This window comes from Grampus griseus (assembly GCF_964374135.1).
Source record: "Grampus griseus genome assembly, chromosome: 3".
NCBI lineage: Eukaryota > Metazoa > Chordata > Mammalia > Artiodactyla > Delphinidae > Grampus > Grampus griseus.
Window position 1 is genome coordinate 57,240,700 of NC_139019.1, and position 22,777 is coordinate 57,263,476.

General features: G+C 37.3%; 1 protein-coding gene across 1 annotated transcript; it reads left to right on the top strand.

Moving 5' to 3' along the window:
- The first annotated feature begins 327 nt into the window (after window positions 1-327).
- Window positions 328-21,977, top strand: UTP15 (UTP15 small subunit processome component). The gene is made up of 13 exons (XM_082650482.1): window positions 328-481; window positions 3,504-3,672; window positions 5,299-5,391; window positions 5,514-5,698; window positions 6,822-7,000; window positions 8,241-8,366; window positions 9,970-10,105; window positions 11,735-11,819; window positions 12,658-12,807; window positions 13,513-13,614; window positions 15,119-15,252; window positions 15,424-15,482; window positions 16,260-21,977. The coding sequence occupies exons 2-13, from the start codon at window positions 3,583-3,585 to the stop codon at window positions 16,478-16,480; spliced, it is 1,560 nt and encodes a 519-aa protein (XP_082506608.1). The 5' UTR covers window positions 328-481; window positions 3,504-3,582; the 3' UTR covers window positions 16,481-21,977.
- Window positions 21,978-22,777: the final 800 nt, after the last annotated feature.

The following is a 22,777-nucleotide window of genomic DNA, read 5'->3' on the forward strand; positions in this document are numbered from 1 at the left end:
TTGACCGCGACGTCACTTCCGATTTATTCTTTCGGTTTCCGGCCAAAAAACGTGCCGCACCGGTGAAGCTGTTGCAGGGAGGGACTTTCAGGTATTTTCCCGCCGCTGCTAGATCCTTACTGCTCCAGTACTACAGAGACAGTGTCCCTTCGGCAACAGCTCTGGTTCACTAGCGCCAGGCCTCGGTCTCTCCCTCCGGCCACGCCTCCTCCTCCCCATCGTCCCGCCCACCGGGCTGGCCCTGCGCACCAGGGCTGCGTGCGTCTCGGGACGCCATCACGTACGCCATCACGTGCGCCATCACGTCACCTTCGTGCGACACGTCTCGCCGTTCTGTTCGTGGCGTGTTTCGGCAGCTCCTTCCAGGTTCCGCGTGACCTTCCGCATGTTCTACCGCACAGTCCGGGGAGGGGGCTGGCGGAGTCCAAGAACTTCTCCTTGAGGCCGGGGAGTCTCGGCGGACCCTCCGGGCCCATCGGAGGTAGGTGAAGGGGGCTCCCAATGCGGGTGGCCCAGACTCACATCGGGCCTTCCTTAGTATCTAGCATGCTCCTCTGGGGTTTCCCAGTCTCCGCGGAATAGCTAAACTCCTTAACCAGCCTCTCAGGATCCCCGCAATTTAGCTTCGACCTAGATTTTCCTCCTCTACAGTCACGTCACGTCCACACCTACTGTCCACCGTCATTAGTCCCCGGAGTAAGCCACACTACTTTAGGCTGATTTCCATCTCTGTCTTTGCTTGTGAGGTTCCCGCAGTTTGCAGTGCCCACCCACGTTAAATGGTTAATTCGTTTTAATGTTAAACTTAAAGGCCCAGCTGAATTGCACACTTTGAATCTTTCTGGCAGCCGCCCAGTTACAGTTAAAAATCGCTTCTGAGCGCTCCGTGTTCTGTACGTTACTTATAGCATACATTTGGTATTCTGCATTGTGATGTAGTAGTACCTGTTTTTCATTTAGTCCCAGTTTCTCAGCCTCTAACCTCTCCCTGATCATTTTCTTCCTATTCATTTTCACATCACTTGCATCCGTGCCTTTGCTCTGTCTTGCTTACCCTCCCCTGCCTCTAATGCTGTTCCTCACTTTAATCTGGCAAACCACTGTTCCTGTGCCTCACTTTTTCCTTCTAAAGCTTTAAACGATTTCTTTCAAGGCAGAGTTATGTACTTCTTTGCCTATACAGCTGACCCTTGAACACTGCGGGGGAGGGGTAGGTTTATGGGCCCCAACCTTCCCCTGAAGGATAACTTACAGTGGGCCCTCCATATGCGCGGTTCCTCTTTATCCAGGTTCCTCCACATGTTGGATTCTGCTTGTGCATTCAAAAAAACGGGAATTCTGTAGTACTGTAGTATTTATTGAAAAAAATCTGCCTCTAAGCGGACCCACGCGGTTCAAACCCGTGTTGTTCAAGGGTCAGCTCTGCGGTAGTAAGGGGCGAAGGCCCACAGGCTAGATCTGGCCCAGTGTCTGTTTTGGGGTATTCAGTGAGCCAAGAATGATTTTTATAGATGAATATTTGCAATCTGTTTGATGATAGGAAAACTAACTTTGAACCAGAGTAAGTGAAATGTTTTCCCCCTCCTCCAAAAAGTCTCATTCCTTTCATTCATAAACAAAATATTGAACTTATAATTATTTGGGGCGGTTTCCTTAGTAAAAAATTGGGACGTTTTTCTTTCATGCTATATAAATAACTACATAATATCCTCCATTTTGCCTGTTGGCCTGTGAAGCCTAAAATATTTATTATTTGTCCTTTTACAGAAAAACTTCGTGGACTTGTGCTCTATAGCAGTGTTCATACAATAGATACCACCTGTGACTTTAATTTTGTTTCCCATATAACCCAGCACAGTGCTTCCTTTCCTTCCACAAACATTCTTTGAGCACTTGTTTTTAATCTTTCAGATATGAAATGTTCAATTCAATGGGAAAGAGAGGTCATTACAAATGCAGTGTGATTATGTGCATTGACAGAAATACAGAGTCATGTAGGATTATAGAAGACAAGCCCCTGACCCAGCTTAGAAGGTGAGAGGTTTCTTGGAGGATGTGATCCTTGAGTTGAACTTTAAATGATAAATAGGAGGTAGGTAGAAAGAGGTCATTCCTGCCAGAGAGGACAAATGAAGAACAACATTGAGACAAGAAAGAGCATGGTGTGTTAAGGGAATAACGAGGGAAGCTGGAAAGGTAAGCAAGGGCAAGATCACAGAGGGCCTTACATGCCATGTAAAGGAGCTTGCACCTTCTTTTCTGGGCAGTGTTGGGCTTTGTAGCAAAAGCCAGATTTGCATGGTAGTTAGGTAACTCTGATGGCTATTTGGAAGGTAGGTAAGGGAGTCAGGGAGACCTTTAGAATAGAAGATGTGAATTAGAGCAGTGGAACTAGGTGGAGTGGACATGATGGAGTTTAGAAAGATTTGGGAGGTAAAATGAGCTCTTGTTAACTATTTGGATGTTAGAAGTGAGAAGGAAGGACAAGTCAAGGCTGATTCCAGATGCCAGTTACCAGCTGAAATGAGGAATATTGGAGTACATGAAGGCACTGACCATGTCTGTTTCACTCACCATTGCACCCCAGTGCCTAAAACAGTGTGTCCTACACGTTATGGGTACTTCAGTGAACAGAAAACTTTTAAAATCATTGATTGCCGTGTTTCATCAAAGCCTTTAAAATATGTCACACCTGTTTATTTTGGTGTTACTGATACGGTGTTTTCAGGCTTTTGGGAAAGATGAGTTGCACCACTGAATCATTCCTCTGATATAATTGAATCTCTGTTGCAACTGAATGGTTCTGGAAAGACATTTCGGCCTAATTACATGTCAGTTAAAGTTTTAATTAATTTTTATTGTGTCACTTTAATTTAGAATTTAATTTCAGAATTGCTTTGTTCTTGTTTTCTTTCTTACTGTTTAAGCATTTTAAAATTAACTTAATTTTAAGCTTCTACATCAGAATATTAGATTTTTATTTTAAGCTTTTAAATTTAATTTTAATCTTCTGCATTAGAATATTAGCTTTGTTTTCTTTTCTTCTTGGCAATTTTAGGCTTTCAGGAAGTCAGGTCCCTAGATTATGTTCTTATAGATTAAATGTCATTTTAGGTTAATTTCAGGGAACATTTGTATTTGCAGTTTCACCTTAACATTTTCTGTTGTCAGTAAGTGAACATTCTAAGCCAGTGTGTTTCTAAATGCTTTGGCTACTGGGTGGCCGAACCAGATTTATTCCCAGGTGTTGTAAATTGGTCAGTTAGGTGTGGGAACATTTGTGTATAGCCTCTGCCTATAGCTGAGTAGATAGTACACTATGGTAGCCCTATCTGTATTCTTTCTGCTTCCTTTAGAGTGTCCCTTCTGTATTGAAATTAAGTGGTTACTGATCACTAATCTATAAGCTACCATACAGCTTTCTGAAAAGATGCAGAGTGAAAATCATAACTATATACAGGTTTATGAATAATAATGTGTTTATAAAATGTTTTCTTTTTCAGACGTGAGGCAGAGTCGCTTTATTTCTAACACCAATTTCAAACTATTTACCCTTGGATAACAGTGCAATTCTATGAAAGTATGGCTGGTTATAAGCCTGTAGCGATCCAGGCATATCCTGTACTTGGTGAAAAAATCACCCAAGATACACTGTACTGGAACAACTATAAGGTAAGTATAGACAAAATTAAGGGAGGGAGGTGTTTTACATTTATGTCAATTTCTTCAGCATATTTTATACTTTGGATATGCTAATAGAGAACTAATAACTAAAAATAATCTATCAGCAGCTTATAGTTTGGGTGGAAAATTTGATATCTGATATTTTTTTCTTAGAGTTATATAAAAATATAAATCCATATTCCTTAATCAGTTTAATCAGAAGTTATCTAGCACAGAATGGATGATTAATCAATGCCAAATGAATTAAATAAATTTTAGAATTTGAATCTCATGAAGGAAGGGTTTTTTTTTCATTTTTCTTAATCTAAGGAGGAAGTGATGCAAAATTAATTCTTCTAGACTATATGTAAAGGCTAACAAATGATTTTTTTTAAAAAAGCTGAACAGCTAAACAGAAAAATGGGAAAAGATTGGGATTGGGAAGTTTATAGAAAAAGAAGTTTAAGTGGCCAATAAATATATTAAAAGAGCTTCAGCTTCACTCATAATTGAAGAAGTGCAAATTAAAACAATAATTGGATTTTAGATAATAATTTATTGGATAATAAAATTATTGGATAATAATTTGGATACTTTTTCATCTTATATCAGCACAAATGAAAAATTTTGATCATCGTTGCTACTTGAGGGAGGGAAATTGGTGCAGACTTTCTGGAGGGCAATTCTGGCATTATCTATTATGATAAAAATACCTTTTGGTCTTGTAAGTTCCACAGCTTGGAACTTACTCAATGAATATACTCTCCAGAATTTGTGTGTAAAGTATGTTATCTTTATGTAGAAAGATGTTCATTGAAGTGTTATTTGTAATATTAGAAATCTCAGGGACTTCCTGGTGGCGCAGTGGTTAAAAATCCGCCTGCCAATGCAGGGGACACGGGTTCGAGCCCTGGTCCGGGAAGATCCCACATGCCACGGAGCAGCTAAGCCCGTGCGCTACAACTACTGAGGCTATGCTCTAGAGCCCGTGAGCCACAACTACTGAAGCCCGCACACCTAGAGCCCATGCTCCGCAACAAGAGAGGCCACCGCAATGAGAAGCCCACGCACTGCAATGAAGAGTAGCCCCCGCTCGCCGCAACTAGAGAAGGCCTGCACGCAGCAACAAAGACCCAACGCAGCCAAAAATAAATAAATAAATTTATTTTAAAAAAAAGAAATCTCAGAAAAACCTGTTTGTTAGTAGTGAACTGGTAAATTAAATTATGATGAATCTTATAATAACTTATGCAAAGTTATTAGCTAAGGTGTTAATAAGTGAAAAAAAGGCAAGGTGCAGAACAGCCTGTGTGGTATGATCTTTGTGCCAGTTAAAAAATACATGGTTAAATATGTGCTGGTTTAGGCATAACTTTTTCCTGGTAATAATCACAGAAAACTTCACAGCTAAAGAGAAAAAGTGGGGTGTGGCTTTTCAACCATATATTTATTCACTTTAATGGCCACAGAGATTGTCTGGATGATGGGATTTGGATCTTTTTTGCTTTCTTCATACTTCTCTATTAAATACAACCTAGTTACTAAGAACAAAAAGAAATTGTCAATAAGAAATTATATGCTTAAATATGTCTTACCAGTTGTAACTTTGTTAATACACTATTATTTTTCATTAAGACCCCTGTTCAGATCAAGGAGTTTGGTGCAGTGTCAAAAGTAGACTTTTCTCCACAGCCTCCGTATAATTATGCTGTCACAGCTTCTTCAAGGGTAAATATAATTTTTGTTTTTCTTTTATGTAGTTTATATTTACTACTGGTCTTGAGCCATCTAGTAAAATACTGTGTTTGTGTTTTTTTTTTTTTAATACTGTGTTTTTTATCTTCTTGTAGATTCACATTTATGGCCGATACTCCCAAGAACCTATAAAAACCTTTTCACGATTTAAAGACACAGCATACTGTGCTACTTTTCGGCAGGATGGTAGACTGCTTGTGGCTGGCAGTGAAGATGGTGGCATTCAGCTTTTTGATATAAGTGGCAGGGCTCCCCTCAGGCAGTTTGAAGGCCATACTAAGTAAGAGACAGTTGTTTTAATTTTTTTTTATTGAGCTATAATTAACATATGTTATATTAGTTTCAGGAGTACAGCATAATGATTCACTATATGTATATATTGTGAAACGATCACGATAAATTGAGTTAACATCTGTCACCATACAGTTACAGATAGTTGGTTTTTATGTGTTTTTGTTTTGTTTTGTATTATTGTAAGCTCTACTGATTTTACAGGCTTTGAAAAAAACAGAGTTCTGTGAAGATTATGTACCGTCACGGACTTTATTTTCTGGTTGTTCTAAGACAGTGCTTAACTTGGTTCAGTCCTATGGTCCAGTTTGATGGGGCTCATGAATTTCCTAGAATTGTATGTGACATTGTAGGAAATGTGTGGTTATCTATGGAGATGTCCTGTAGCTTTCGTTAACTTCTCAGTGAGTTCTGTGACGCCGTTGAGGTTATAAACTGCTGATCTAAAGGCAACCTCACAACTATTAATGAGAACTCTAAAGGCTTGGACTATATTAGAGGTTGTTATTTTGAAATCAAGTTGGATTTTTTTCTGCTTGGATTTGGTGTTTTGCCCCTTTATAAATTAAATGGCTAGGGACAGTTTTATATCTTTCAGGATTACCAATGTCGTCACTGAAATTTGCTGTTGATTTTAAATCTCAAAAGTGTTTTTTATATTATCAGGATAGCCTTAGTCCATCAGTGAAACATTTTAAATATAACAAGTTCACTTAATATGATCCTACTTAGTGACAAGTGTCCTTAGAATTTTTTAAGAACTACCCATTTTGAAATTTTTCAGATTAAAGTACCTTTGTGCCAACATTTAGAACATTTACTTTCTGTTGACGTGCTAAGTAGAAATGTTAACTTATTAGAAAATATAATTTTAAGGCTACTGTTCAATATTCTTATTAACTTCATAGTACTAGGGGTATATAAATTTTAAATTGGCTTGGGGACAAATACCTGTTTTAAAGATTTTCTTATTCTCTCATGATTTCTCCCTACAATTACTGAAACTGAGCTGCTTTTCTTTTCGTTATTTTGGGAAGAAGGGTGTTTGATGTCAGAAGGTGCCAGAAATAATTTTTCCTTGCTTTTTAATATACTGATCCTTGATCTTTCAGAGCAGTTCATACAGTAGATTTTACAGCTGACAAATATCATGTGGTCTCTGGGGCTGATGATTATACAGTTAAATTATGGGATATTCCAAACTCCAAAGAAATTCTGACATTCAAAGAACATTCTGATTATGTGAGGTGTGGATGTGCTAGCAAACTGAACCCAGATCTCTTTGTAACAGGTTGGTGAAATCTTTTTCTTCCCTCCTGAAGTTGGTAATTTTATTGATATACTTTAATATTGCTTTGGGACTCTTTTGAGGTAGAGGAGTTTTGTTTTTTGTTTTTTAAACATATTTATGGGAGTATAATTGCTTTATAATGGTGTGTTAGCTTCTGCTGTATAACAAAGTGAATCAGCTATACATATTCGTATATTCCCATTTCTCCTCCCTCTTGCGTCTCCCTGCCACCCTCCCTATCCCACCCCTCTAGGTGGACACAAAACACGGAGCTGATCTCCCTATGCTATGCAGCTGCTTCCCACTAGCTATCTATTTTACATTTGGTAGTGTATATATGTCCATGCTACTCTTATTTCGTCCCAGCTTACCCTGGGATAGAGGAGTTTTAAAAAGTTTTATAAAAAAATATGTCTCTGTTTATCCAATTGTTTTATTTTCTTTTTCTTCTGGGGATTTTTTTTTTTTTATGAAGTCAGCTTTTTATTTTAAGTTTATTGCTCAGACTTAAGGCAAGGTTTTTTTTTGTTTTGTTTTATGGCTGCGTTGTGTCTTCGTTGCTGTGGGCCAGCTTTCTCTAGTTGCGGCGAGTGGGGGCTACCCTTCGTTGCGGTGTGCGGGTTTCTCACTGCGGTGGCCTCTATTGTTGCAGAGCACAGGCACTAGGCATGTGGGCTTCAGTAGTTGTGGCACACAGGCTCAGTAGTGGCTTGCGGGCTCTAGAGTGCAGGCACAGTAGTTGTGGTGCATGGGCTCAGTTGCTCCACGGCATGTGGGATCTTCCCAGACCAGGGGTTGAACCCGTGTACCCTGCATTGGCAGGGGGATTCTTAACCACTGCGCCACCAGGGAAGTCCCTGGGGATTGTTCTTATCATCCTTCAGATGTGTTTGGAAACATCTGTACTCTGGTTTTCACAGGTTCTCCAGCAGCCAAGAAACAGAGATAGTGCAGTTCAGTCTTAATGGGTGCCTGTGCAAAGATTCCCAGGTGACTCAGTAGTGACAGTAGTCTGAAGATAGGAATCATTTAAGATTCTATGTAGGTTAGTGCTTCAGAAACAGTCAGTGGTACCAGAGGGTTTGGAAGTACTGTGTCTTCATGAGTATACATATGTCTTTTTAAAATTTCATCTATGCTTCTTCTTCCTTTAAAGTTTATGTTTGATTATGCACACACACGTATAATTTTTGTTATTTTGAGTAGTGAAACTCACATAGTACAAAAATTGACATTTTAGGGTCATATGATCACACTGTGAAGATGTTTGATGCACGAACAAACCAGAGTGTTATCTCTGTTGATCATGGGCAGCCAGTGGAGAGTGTCCTGCTTTTTCCCTCTGGAGGTCTTCTGGTATCAGCAGGTATTTCTTTTAAAAATTGCTTTCACCAATATTGTTTGTCTTGAGTCAGATATTTCTTTATTAGTTACTCTTTATAATTTATCAGTGTGCACTTGAAATGCATGTCTCAGTTTTTGCTCAGTTGATAAGTGGCACAGGCAAGCAATTTTCATTTATTGAGTAGCTAATATGAGCCAGGCACTATGCTATTATAAACGTATTACCTCCAGTCCCCTAGGTGAGCCTACAAGATAGTTTTCCCTCTATTTTGCAAAAGAAAATAAATAAAAGTTTTAAGTAATTTGTCCAAGACAAAGTGGTAAGTGGCAGATCTGAAATCTCAGAACTTGAGAGCCTTCATTGTGTACTTAATCTAAAAATCCAGGTCGTACTCCTGCTGTTGTTCTTACATAAGAGATCTGCGGCAGCTTTTGAAAACACAGGTTCTTTCAGATCTAGAATCAGGCTTATCTCTTTTTATGTGACTCTTGATTGAAGTGGCCTTACCCAGCAAATAGCTGATAGTGCTGGAGGAGAAGATAACGTGGAGTCAAAGGGGCCTTGATACATTTTTTATCAAGTTGGAACTGAGGTGCATTTAAAAAATTATAATGGAAGAAGTAAATTGTCTTTTTCCATTTGTTAAGTCAAAATTAATGTGTTGACATTAGAAGAATACGTAGGTAGTGTGTAGCTTTGTTTTGTTTTTTGCTTAATTCTAAAATCCAAATAGAAGTTATCCTGTTTTATACTCTTTTCCCCAGTACCTATTTGATTTCAAAGTAAGTTGATAATATTGTCAGAGTTACCTATTTTTCTTGCTGTTATTTTGAGAAATGGAAGTACATACAAGTTGAACAGGGAGAGTGGATGCCTATATGCTAATCTCCGTCGTGTCAGTAGCTAATTGTGTGGCCTTGGGCAATCCTTTAACCAATATAGACCTTGAAAATGAGAGGTTGGGCCAGATCAGTGGTTTCAAACTGTGATCTCTCTCATGAGCTGCTACATGTAGGGAGATAGGGACTGCAAATTGGGTTCCAGGCGCTTCTACATAGTCAGGATAAGTAAGAACTTCATCCCCTCCCACCCCCAGCCCCCCAGCCTCTTTTTCCATTTTACCTACTAGACTTTTGCTTAATATTTCATTGAAAGAAAAGACGCCATAATAAAAAAATTCTTTTTAAACCCCTGGATTAAATTGCCTTTAAAGATGCTTCCAATTCTTAGAGTAAAAGTTATAGAGTTTTTCAGTTTTGTTGGGATTCACAGAATTTTTAGGAAATGAAATCTATGTTATTCTTTTCCATGGTTATACAGAATTCCTTTTGTAGAATTATTTTATTTTAATCTTGTTAAAATAAAATCTTTCTTGATTATACTTCTTATTTTGCCAGGCAGTTCTGTGTACTTTACAAATATGAAATTATTTAATCATCATAACAGGTTTTTGTGAGGTAGGAACTGTAATTATTATCAGCCACGTACCCAGTAAATAGTAGACCCAGCACTGAAACCAGGCAGTCTGGCTCTGGAATCCCTCCACTCCATGCTGTGGAGTGTCCAGTGAAGAGTGCTTTTCAGATCCTTTCATAATCAAACTAATGATTATTTCTTTTTGTAGGAGGTCGTTATGTTAAAGTCTGGGACATGCTAAAAGGAGGACAGTTGCTAGTGTCTTTGAAAAATCATCATAAAACTGTGACGTGCTTATGTCTGAGCAGCTCTGGACAGAGGTTACTTTCTGGCTCACTGGATAGGTTAGCATTTTAATTTTCTTTTTGGATCATTCTTAATGTACACATGTTTACTGCTTGAGGAAATGAGTTATTTCTGCAGTATTTGTGATAGAATAAATATTCTACCAAATGATTTCCATGAAAAAAAATCTATTGAGCTGAAAATAGTTTTGACATTTCATTTACATATAGCAAACTTATTTTCTCCCTTGAGGTAATTTATTGATTTATATACTTGAGGAATTTTATTGAACCATGTGAACGTTAATCTTTTAAAATAATTTCTATTATTCTGTAGTTTTCTTTTAAAATCATTGTATGTTTGTATATTTTGAAATATTTATAATGAGTATGTATATATATTCTAGCTTGTATTCTTTAAAATTTAAAACTTCATGTAAAAATTTCTATACATTAATGTATAGAAATACATATTTCTAAATATTACTATTTTCAGTAGGTATTAGTGTTTCATTAATTAATGTTCTAGAACAGTGCTGTACAATAGAAATATAATGTGAGCTACATATGTAATTTTAAGTGTTTCACCAGTCATGTTTAAAAGCTAAAAGATACTAGGTAAAATTAATTTAATAAGTTATTTACTCTAAAATATTATTTCAGTATGTATTCAATGTAAAAATTATTAATGATAGACTAGAAGCAAGTTCAGCATCGAATACATGCCCTTAATACAGTAGTAATACTTTACAGTTAAAGTAAAATATACTTGTATTTAACAGAAAAATATTTTATACTGCCTCAGTTTTAAAATTTAAGTTGAGTAAAATTAAGTAAAATAAAAAATTCCCTTCTTTTTCACTGACCACATTTTAAGTGCTCATTAGCCACATGTGGCTAGAATGATGGCCCAGTTCTAGAATTTCCTTATATTTATCTATTGTTGGTCATTTTATTTCCATATTTCCCTTTTTCACTGATATGGAAAGCCTTGGTTTTTCAGCATGTTTATTAAAAAGTATACATATTTTAAAAGCTAGAAAATATTTCTAATACAGAGGAACTTACTATGTAAATATATAGCAGATTCTCTGCAATGGTGTTACTAGGCAATTTGGGACTTGATTTTTAGATGTGTCCCTCAAAAGCTAGGTGTAAGTTGGCTCTATTCATAGTAGTTCTCAACCCAGAGTGATTTTTGTCCTCCAGCGGGCTATTTGGCACTATCTGCGGACATTTTTGGTTGTTGTCACAACTTGGGGGTGTAGTGCTGTTGGTATGCAGTGAGTAGAGGCCAAGGATGCTGCTAAACATTTTGCGGTGCACAGAACAGCCACCATTTCAAAGAATTATCCTGCCCGAAATGTCGATAATGCTGAATGAAGCTGAGAAACCCTGCTCTTTCCAGTGAACATTCATGTTGCTTTTTCTTTACTTTCAAGTTTCATTTTCAGGAGACAGTGGTCTATCCTTCTGGTGGCTGGTTGAAGTCTTTATGCAAGCATAACAATAAACAGTTCATTTTTAAAAGAGATCCAGTGATGAATTAGTTTGTAACTAATATTATTAATTGTTTTTCTTCATTGTTGTATAAGTTTTAATATTCATATATTGAGTTTCAAAAATAGAAATTTTACCTTTTATGCTCATTTCCAAGATGATTTGTGACAAAGCTTTCTTTTTCATTAGGAAGGTGAAAGTATATAGCACAAGTTCCTATAAAGTAGTCCACAGTTTTGATTATGCAGCTTCAATTTTGAGTCTCGCACTTGCAGTAAGTACTTTTAGCTCTTTTTAAAGCTTTCACTAACCTTGCCTGTTAAATGAAACTAAAATGGAATATTAGGGTTTATCTTTGTATTTGTACAAGTATTATTTTCTTCTCACCCCATTAGATAATTGCTAGAACATGTAACTTGTCTCAGTAACTAGGCATGAATTCAGATTTAGGTCCCACTCACTGCATAGCTTGAAACTAACTACACTGTTGTAGGCATTGTTAACACTAAGGACAGGACCTGGAAAGCAGATAAATCTCTCTTCAGTATATTTACCCCAAGGGTTAAATACTCCAGAAAGTCAAGTTGGCTCTCTGAGCAAAAAAAAAAAGGAGAATAGGGGGCAACACAATGAAATGATGTCTCCTTTTCTTTGTTAACTGCTCCTTCTGGAATGTTCATTGTCAAGTTTCATGAGCCATTGAGGAGGAATAGATTTGAATACATTATATAGAAATTGGGAGGGCAAAAGTTATTATAAAATATTTTCTTGACAAGATTGTGGAAAGTCATGCTACCACATCATTCTGTTTCTAGGAAGAGGATGTGGGAAAAAAATTATTTTGGAAGTTTCTTACGATGTCATTAACTGTATTATTATACAAACTGCCAGTGGTAATTTCCAAGTATAATTAAAAGTGCTGTCAATATAATAGTATCTTGGAGGAAAAAAATGATTTTATTCTAACTTTTTGTTGGAGTATCTATATCTGAATGGAACTCCTGTTGAAAGTATGGATAAGTGGCAAACACATTATAAATGGTATTTTGAAGAAAAAGTAAGATGAATTATGAGTTAGGAATATACTAACTTATTTTTCTAATTGCTGTTAGCATGAAGATGAGGCAATAGTTGTAGGAATGACCAATGGAATACTGAGTGTTAAACATCGGAAAGCTGAAGCAAAGAAGGATTCTCTTCCCAGGAGAAGAAGGCCTGCATATCGAACTTTTATTAAAGGAAAAAATTATATGAAACAACAGGTATTTATATATTTTGTGTAATTTGTTTTAAAGGTGAAATTTGTTAGAGTATCCAGCCTCATCCCTGCGCATTACTGGAAAGTGTAGTTCACATGGCACTTAGCTTCATTTTGCTTTTCTCTACCTCATTTATCTCCACATTGCTAGATTGGGGACATTAAATTAATAAGTAATGGGAAGTAAGAACTGTACTTCTTAATGCCCTGAATCATAACAATGCTGTGGTGCTCAGAACAGTGTCTTTCCCATGCTATCTGATTTGATCTTGTAAACAACCCTGAAAAAGCGTAGAGCCAATGATATCTCCATTTGGCATCTGAAGATGGAGAAGATGGAGATATAAGGAAGTTGTGTTGATCCAGGATTTCTTTACTGGGACTAGATGGCAGTTTCTCTGATTCTTGTTTTCTCTTTCTGCTGAATCACTGCTTGCTATGTAAAGAGAATTGCAGTGAGTAATGTTTGCCCAGAACGGAGGTATCATGTATGTATCGTAAGTTAAAGTCATAGGACACTAAGAACACAGTGATGTGGCAGATTATTCCATTTTCATTTAATCGACAATATGGGCATATGACCATTTTTTATGATACAGTTCAAGGACACCACAGAACTATGAAAAAATACCACTACGAAGAAGTTTATTTTGAATGAAGCTCTAAAAGGATATTTGATTTTTCTCTGTAAATTTACTTTTCAATGCAGGATGACATTTTGATCAACAGACCATCAAAGAAACACCTAGAATTGTATGACAGGGATCTGAAAAACTTCCGGATCTCTAAGGCACTTGACAGAGTCCTTGAGGTGAATGAGGAATGTGTGTGTGTGTGTGTGTGTGTGTATTTTTTTTAAATTTTATTTATATTCTTTCTACTTCAAAAAAGTGGATGTAATTTGTGACACACACATATAAATAGGTTGCTAAAATCATATTGAATATGAATACCCATACTATAGAAAGATGCAGAAACTTAGGCTATGAATATATACTAGAGTTGAATATAAATGTATATTCCAGTTTCCTAGAAGCAAGGTAAAAAGGATAATGGATTGAATTTCATAATTGCTATTATCAGATAAATGAAACATATATATCTATATTTTAGAAAAAATACACAACGTTTTTTTTCACACTATAGTACAGAGAAATTTATCATGAGTTGTTTTTAGTTGGAACACGAAGAAAAATATAGGAATCATGTGATAGTCTTTATGTCGTTAGAAGATGCAGAAATATTCTCAAGCATAGGATTATGTATTAACCCTCTGTAAAAGCCAAAGACAGAATAATAAATACCCGCAACTTCTGTAGTGTCATTTCAACAAATAGGTAACCAAATACAATTCAAGTAAGAATTCACTTATAATAGAATATAGCTAAAAACCAATTTAGAGCAATGATGGTTAACTTGGTCCATAGATTTCTTCTCTCAAATACCAGTTGTGTCAACTGAGTTTTAATAAGAGCTGGATGGTGATCAATTTTATTTTATTAATTTATTTTTTTAACATCTTTATTGGAGTATAATTGCTTTACAATGGTGTGTTAGTTTCTGCTTTATAACAAAGTGAATCAGCTATACATATACATATATCCCAGTATCTCTTTCCTCTTGTGTCTCCCTCCTTCCCACCCTATCCCACCCCTCTAGGTGGTCACAAAGCACCGAGCTGATCTCCCTATGCTATGCGGTTGCTTCCCACTAGCTATCTGTTTTACATTTGGTAGTGTATATATGTCCATGCCACTCTCTCCCTTTGTCCCAGCTTACCCTTCCCCCTACCTGTGTCCTCAAGTCCATTCTCTGTGTCTGCGTCTTTATTCCTATCCTGCCCCTAGGTTCTTCAGAACTATCTTTTTTTAGATTCCATATATAGGTGTTAGCATATGGTATTTGTTTTTCTCTTTCTGACTTTCTTCACTCTGTATGACAGACTCTGGGTCCATCCACCTCACTACAGATTGTGTGTGAATTTTTTATTAAGACTTTTTTTTAGAGCAGTTCTAGGTTCACAGCACAGTTGAGGGGAAGGTACAGAGATTTCCCATATACTACCTGCCCCACACATGCATAGCCTCCCCCCTTATCAACATCCCCACCAGAGTGGTGCATTTGTTACAATTGATGTATCTACAAGGAGCTTATTTTTAAAAGAATCATTTTGTTTCTTGCCTTGTCATTACCATGACTCAAAACTGGGAAGAAAAAAACCTGTTTAAATTTGGTAATTGTTAGTGAGTTCCAAGACTATGATTTTTTTCTTGTACTGTCTTGTCTGCTCATGTTGACTCTGAAAAATTTTCTAGCCCAGTTGTGCAATAAAGACGCCTGAGATTACAGTTTCCATCATAAAGGAGCTAAACCGAAGAGGAGTCCTTGCAAATGCCCTTGCAGGTCGAGATGAAAAGGAAATCAGTCGTGTTCTTAATTTTTTGATAAGGTATGTTTTATGTCTATGAAGCGCATGTATTTCGCATCTGAAATTTTATCTCCAAATTTACTTTTAGTTTGAGCTTTGTAAAGAACTGACAGAACAGTTTAGTAAATCTATTTTAAGGATTTTTTTTCTTTAAGTTTCCAGGTTTCAGTAAACAGAATTTTTGCTTTGTAGGAATCTGTCCCAGCCAAGATTTGCCCCTGTTTTGATTAATGCTGCTGAAATAATTATTGGTAAGTAGCTGTTAAAACCTGAAAAATTGTAGCATACTTGCAGAAGTAGAGATGTCAAATAATGAAATCAAATAGATTGATATACCTTGTCTTTATCAGTTCTCCAGTGAAGACTTCATGGAGAAAACAAACAATAGTAGTAAATCAGTGCATTTTAAAGTGGGAGTAAAATGTTTATAATGGATTGGCTTTCAGTTGCTGGCACCAGGGTTATTATAATTTAAAAAAGTTTTTTCCTTAAATACCTCCAATGACCATGACTAATTTTTTTTTTTTTCAAAGAGAACAAACTGTATTTTCAAGAACAGAAAAAAATCTCTAGTGCTGAAAAATATAATAAAAAGCAGCCCTCTCACTGTTGTGGCCTCTGCCGTTGCGGAGCACAGGCTCCGGACACGCAGGCTCAGCGGCCATGGCTCACGGGTCCAGCCACTCCATGGCATGTGGGATCTTCCCGGACCGGGGCACGAACCCGTGTCCCCTGCATCGGCAGGTGGACTCTCAACCACTGCGCCACCAGGGAAGCCCCCACGACTAATTTTTAATGGGAAAATGAAAATAAGTCAGAACCTTAACACTGTACTTTCTTTAATTATTTCTTTTTGAAATACGTTTTTCAGATGGATTGTTTACTTTATGTAAAACATAAGTTGTAAAATAAGTACAGATTTTTCAATGTCTTATATTTAATATTTTTGTACTTTTTCTAAATATTGTTGTTCATGTATTGTTTAGAAAGATGTTTCTAGTAAATGTGTTTCCTCTCTCTCTCTCTAGATATATATCTACCTGTGATTGGTCAGTCACCTGTAGTTGATAAAAAGTTTTTGTTACTTCAAGGACTTGTAGAAAAAGAGATTGATTACCAAAGAGAACTACTAGAAACCTTGGGGATGATGGATATGCTTTTTGCTACCATGACAAGGAAAGAAAGCACTTCTTTGTTGCAGCATAATACATCTGATGGATTTCTAGAGAACAAGAAGATTGAATCATAGTGTGTGCTTAACAGGACACATAAGAACTCCTAACTTGGAATAGATTTGATGCGGTTGACTACTGGGAGGAGACTCTGTTTGATACATTAAAAAAAACTATTTACAGAAGCAATTTTTTGGAAGAGACTGGAATAACTGTGCTTGGAAAATAAGAACCTGTTTTTAATCATGGTTTTCCATGTGCTATTTTGAATTATCTCCTGGCATCTTTAGCTGGAAGATGTTTTGGTCATAGTGTATGTCCATCTTGGACAAATTGACATTAATTTTTTTTTTTTTTTCTTCGGTATGCGGGCCTCTCACTGTTGTGGCCTCTCCCGTTGCGGAGCACAGGTTCCGGACGCGCAGACTCAGCGGCCATGGCTCACGGGCCCAGCCGCTCCGTGGCATGTGGGATCTTCCTGGACCGGGGCACAGACCCGTGTCCCCTGCATCGGCAGGCGGACTCTCAACCACTGCGCCACCAGGAAAACCCGACATTAATTTTACTACAGCAGAGTTCTGTTTCAGCATTTGAGTAGGCATTCAGAACTCTGGAGAGGGTTTCAACTAGGAATACTGCCAAAGGAACAGGGCTTTACTTTTCCCTTCTATCCTGGAAAAACAACAACAAAACAAATGGCAACAACAAATAAATTCTTTCTTCACTCTAATCGGGGCACTTGGGATTCCCAAGCCCCAGCCGAGTTTGCCTCCCTCTCCTTGATGCCATCCCTTATCCCAGGCCACGTGTTCCACCTAGCTGGTAATTGGGCTGTATCTGTTCCAAGTGTGGCAAATTAGTGGCCAACTCTGAATGATTGACCCTAGTTTGACCTGTATTCAGAGAGTGTGATGAGGCAGATTTGAATACTAAAAATTGTGCTCAGCAGCCCATGGTTCTTTTTCTTTCTGTAATCTTGACTGTGCTTCTCAGAGCAAGGTCTGCAGGTAGGCCTTACAGACCATGTTTTTCCTCTTCCCCAAATATGCAGCCTTTCTACCAGCTTTTCAACTTGCTTCAGGTCAGCAGAATGATAAAATTTGCCATGTCTCGTGATTAATAGCCTTTCAGCGTTTTTTATACATATTGATATATTCGGAGCTTATTTTGAAGCTACCTACCTCTGAAAACCATTTGATCTGTGTTTAGGTTTTTTTTTTTTTCCTCTATTCTTAACATCATTTTGTGTTTCAGAACCCCAAGCCAGAGTAGCTTGTTTTGGAAAATACTTGTGTTTTTTAAAAAAAGTTCAATGTAATTCACATTTTTTTATAAAGAAATTCATATTTTCTTTTTGGCTTTCTGAGATGTTTCAATTCCTGATGGATAGTCACTGGTTACTGATTCCTAGCACACTGATTTTACACTTGCTACCTTTTCCACCTTCCCCCAGTTCCTTAAGTAGTTAATTATCTGTAAGGAAGTGTCAGGCCAGAAGAATTCTTAAAGGAAGATTTTGTAATTGCAGTCTCCTCTTAAAATTTCAGTTCTGTGAATTCATATATATATATATATATATGTATATATATATATATATTTTTTTTTTTTTTTTTCGGTACGCGGGCCTCTCACTGTTGTGGCCTCTCCCGTTGCGGAGCACAGGCTCCGGACGCGCAGGCTCAGCGGCCATGGCTCACGGGCCCAGCCGCTCCGCGGCATGTGGGATCCTCCCGGACCGGGGCACGAACCCGTGTCCGCTGCATCGGCAGGCGGACTCTCAACCACTGCGCCACCAGGGAAGCCCTCAGATATATCTTTTTAAAGCAGAAAAAAATATTCCTGTGTTCTGATGAGGACATATGCTCAAACAGAGGGTCTGGTTTCCCCCTCATCAATTGATTTAAGTAATCATGAAGCCCAGTGGCTTATAAGAAACCAGGAGTTTGCTTCCCTGAGTAATTAGGAGATTAGTCAAGGTTAGAAACTGTGTCTTCATGTTAAGAAGGGTTAATTTATTTAAATAAATTTAAAGCTTTTAAAAAAACGTAACTTCATAAATATGCTGATTGGATACTATCAATAGTAAGAATGAAAGGTTAAAGATTCTACCAAAAAACTGCCATGAACTCACAGGTGACAAGGGTTTTCCTGTACATTATTTTACTTGATTCTCACCGCAACCATCCAAGGTTGGTATTCTCATTTATCATTGAATTTACTACAGTAGTTAATTCACCCTTGAATTCCCCCAAGCTTGAGTCCCTCATGCCAGCACCCTGAACTGGCCTGCCTGCTGGGGCCCAAACCACTCATTCCCTTTAACAAAACTTCACAGAGTGCTGCCGTTTTTAGATGAAATATGTAACGATTACAAATTTTCTAAAAGGTTAGGAAACAATTCCCATAGCCATCAATACTTCAGTGTTAAGTTCAGGAATAGTTTTTTATAGTCATTGGGACAAACTGTAGTATTTGCTATTTGAAGTAGTATTGGAACATACCTGGCATATTACAGTATGTAACACTGGCCTTCATTTCCAACTTAAAATGCCTAACAGATTTTTAGACTTGTAAATTTTAGTTGAAATGTATTTTAAGATCTTAGAAAGCCTGCAGAAATACTGAAATATGTCAGAGAACTTAGTCACTGTACATTTAATTTATTATATTTATAAGAGTTAAGTACTTGGGAAGGTTTTGCTTGTTGGGTCAAGCATTTGAAGTGCTATTTACAAGAAAATATCTTAAAAGTGTAAATGCTATTAAACTGTTTAAAGGACTTTGGGTTGTAAATGGGATTGTTTAAAGAAATTTAGTCTGTTCAACTTAAATCAACTATCAAACATTAATTAAAAGCCTCATTTAAAATGATTATTAAAATATAGTAGTGTTTTGAATGAAATGACAGACTGTATGCTGGTGGGGATAATCCCTCTAGAGAGAGAGGGAAACTGATGATTAGAGAGAGGGGACCAATTGCTGGAGCAGTGTGCTTGGAAGGGGGCATGGGACTGCGCGCCCAAATGGAATGGTCAGCTTCGACAGCAAATGAATAGTTTGGGCATAGTTCAAGAGGGAAGGCAGAAGATAATGGCACAGATGTAATTAGGTGTATAGCTGTGGTGCTGGGGGTTTGTGGAAGTTCTTTACTATGTTCCTTTATGGGAAAAAACCACCAACAGAAACAGGTTGGAGAAGGAGTTGTTCAGAGGTTAGAAAGTTTGAGGAGAGAACAGAAAATGAGTACTTCCAGGGAGGTCAAGGGCTCATACTCTGGAGCCCTCTGCCTGGGTTTGAATCTTGGCTCAGCCACTCACTAGCTGTGTGCCTTTAGTCAAGTTATTTTACCATTTTGTATTTCATTTTCTTCGTCTGTTAATCAGACAAACAAAATCACAAAAAGTGCTTGTGAGAATTGAGTTGATACCTGTAAAAGTAACCTGGAATATTTCTGTTGTTCACTATTGTTGGGGGAATGGATGGACTAGAAAAGGAAGTAGCATTACCAGCAGCACTAAGCCCCACATGAGGTTAATGCCATGGACTTAAAGTGGACTGTAGCTCACCATTAGTCCACGAGGTGGCAGTATTACTTCAAAAACCATGAGAAACCCGCTTTTTCCACAGCCCTTTCTCTGAATCAGTTTGGTGTTGCTGAGTCATAAGGTGAGTTCTCTCACAAAACAACCAAGGTATTTGGTTATTGTAATGTTGACACAGTGGGTTCAAAAGTCATTGATAATTATTATTAGATGCTAGCCAGAAATACGGAAATAAAATCTAACCAACAACCATTTTGAATTAAAGATTAAACTTTTCAACATTGTAGAATAATGGAAAGAACATGAGCTATGTGTTCCTGGGTAAGTCCCAGCTGCCCTGGGCCTTAGCTTCCATATCTGTTAAATGGGGCTAATATCACTTCCCTTGCAGGATTGTTGTGAGGATAAATACAAATACGAAAGTGTCTTACCTGCTTTACTGTGTTTTTCACATGTTTCTGACTGGAAAATCTACTTGCCCTGCACTATTTGGGAACTTTTTCTTAGCTTTTCTGATTATTAACATCATTTGGATCATTTAAGGGTTGGGTTGAAGTTTTCTATTATACTAGTATAAAGGATGTTTTTAAAATAAATTAATTGCATACACTATTAAATAAGGGGTGTAACTGATTTGAGAGAGACTGCTTACAAGCATTTTGAAAGTAAATGGTATGATTTGCATTAGGTACAAATAAGACAGTAACCCCTTATTCATGAAAACGATGTGAGTTCCCATTGGATAAGTGTTATAGTAGAAATTTTAAGCAGAATTATGTCTTTAAACATATATTAATGCAAACTTTCCTTTATTAAAACTAACTATATTAGTTGTGACTGTGATGGCTGTATTGACCAAAAGGTTGAAAATATGAACTGTGTTAATCTAATGAGGGTTGGCAATTTTTCTATAAACATTACTGTAAAACACTGAACTCATAAGATTTTTAAAATTTTTTAAATTTATTTTTGGTTGCATTGGGTCTTCACTGCTGCGTGCAGACTTTCTCTAGTTGTGTCGAGCAGGGCTTACTCTTCATTGCGGTATGTGGGCTTCTCATTGTGGTGGCTTCTCTTGTTGTGGAGCATGGGCTCTAGAGTCCACAGGCTTCAGTAGTTGTGGCACGCAGGCTCAGTAGCGTGGCTCATGGGCTCTAGAGCACAGGCTCAGTAGTTGTGGCACACAGGCTTAGTTGCTCCAAGGCAAGTGGGATCTTCCCAGACCAGGGCTCGAACCCGTGTCCCCTACATTGGCAGGCGGATTCTTAACTACTGTGCCAGCAGGGAAGTTCCTCTCATATAAGATTTTTTCCAAGGTTTTTTCTTAACTGAGATATAATTGACATTATATTAGTTTCAGGTACACTAACAGATAGAGGCTTGACAAAGTGTTACCAATTAAAAAAAAAACCAAAACAACTCAAGTCAAAAGCAGTTTCCTCATAGGAAACAAGTGGGAAGCAGTAGTCAGATTTTTTCTTTTACTGTTGTCCCCTTAGAATAAAAGACTTTGAGGTCTACGTGCCTAACTCATCTTTCAGTGGGAAATTATCTAAGTGATAAAGAATTGAGAATGAAACAGCCAGTTGCAGTGACATTTGTTGATAGTAGCATATATGAACTTCCTTATTCTGTAATTTCTAGGAGAATATTATGAGCTCATATACATGATTTTCTACCATGACATTATTACCCATAAACCTACACGTAACCTAGTGGTTTTATTTACTTATCTTGTGAGTGCATTACAAGTTATTTAAGATAGTGCAAGTCAGTGCATTATTAATGGTAGGAAACTCTCTGGTCAACTTTTAAAGAGGACCTTGTATAATTCTGCTTTAACAATAAGTATAAGGGTAATCAAAACTGGAAAATTATGGACAAGAATAATAATAATGGTTGATACTAATAATATACTTACTAAGTCACTGTTCTCACCAATGTACATACGCTAATTTATTTAATCTTCACAACAACTCTGGAGTTGGTACTGTATCAAAATTAACTGTTTTTGCAAATATGTATTTCTAAAGTGTGTGAAGTTAATACAAATTAAACACAATGAGAAACAATGTAACTATGTGAGATCATGGGTATGTTAATGAGCTTGGTTTTAGTAATCACTGTACATCAAATCATCACACTGTAGACCTTAAACATGTACACTCATATTTGTCAATTTTACCTCAATAAAGCTGGAAAAAAGAATAAGCCACTTTAAAAAGTAAAAAGAAACAAAAAACAAGAAGTAACCACAGATGCTGAAATTTAAACAACTTAGAAGAGTATTTGACAAAACTTTATTCAAATATATTTTAAAAGCTGGATTACATGGATGCTTTTCTTGAAAATATAAATGAACAAAATAGGTCCCAAAGAGACTGGAGATTAAAGCAACACTGAATAGGGAAGTAATTGAGAAGGTAATCTGAGGAGCTCTGGACTCAAATGTATTAGTAAATTCTTTCAAGATTTCAAGGAGCAGAAAATTCTAATGTATTTAAACTGATCTAAAACTTAGAGAAGAAAACTTCCAACGCCATTTTCTGAAGCCAGCACAACACAAACATAGACCTGACAAAACTCTTTTTGGTAGGTTGTACTATTGTTCAAAGTACTGCTGCCCCTCCTGGGGGACAGGTTGCAGTTCTTAGGACCACAGGCATCTGCCTTGCCTCTAGGACTTGAGGGCCTCCTGTGGTAGGATGACATATCCCCACCCTGTGGAAGTCAGGTGTGGTCATGCAAATGCAACTTGCCTTGGCCTATAAAATAAGGGCAGAAGTGACATCAAGCCACTTATAAGCAGAAGCTTTCAAATCCAGTTCATGG

Excerpts from the sequence above, each read along its gene's own strand:
- UTP15 (XM_082650482.1), top strand. The coding sequence starts at position 3,583 with ATGGCTGGTTATAAGCCTGTAGCGATCCAGGCATATCCTGTACTTGGT. Across the intron at positions 5,392-5,513 it reads CTGTCACAGCTTCTTCAAGG|ATTCACATTTATGGCCGATA; the intron begins GTAAATATAATT and ends ATCTTCTTGTAG. Across the intron at positions 12,808-13,512 it reads AAAATTATATGAAACAACAG|GATGACATTTTGATCAACAG; the intron begins GTATTTATATAT and ends TTTTCAATGCAG.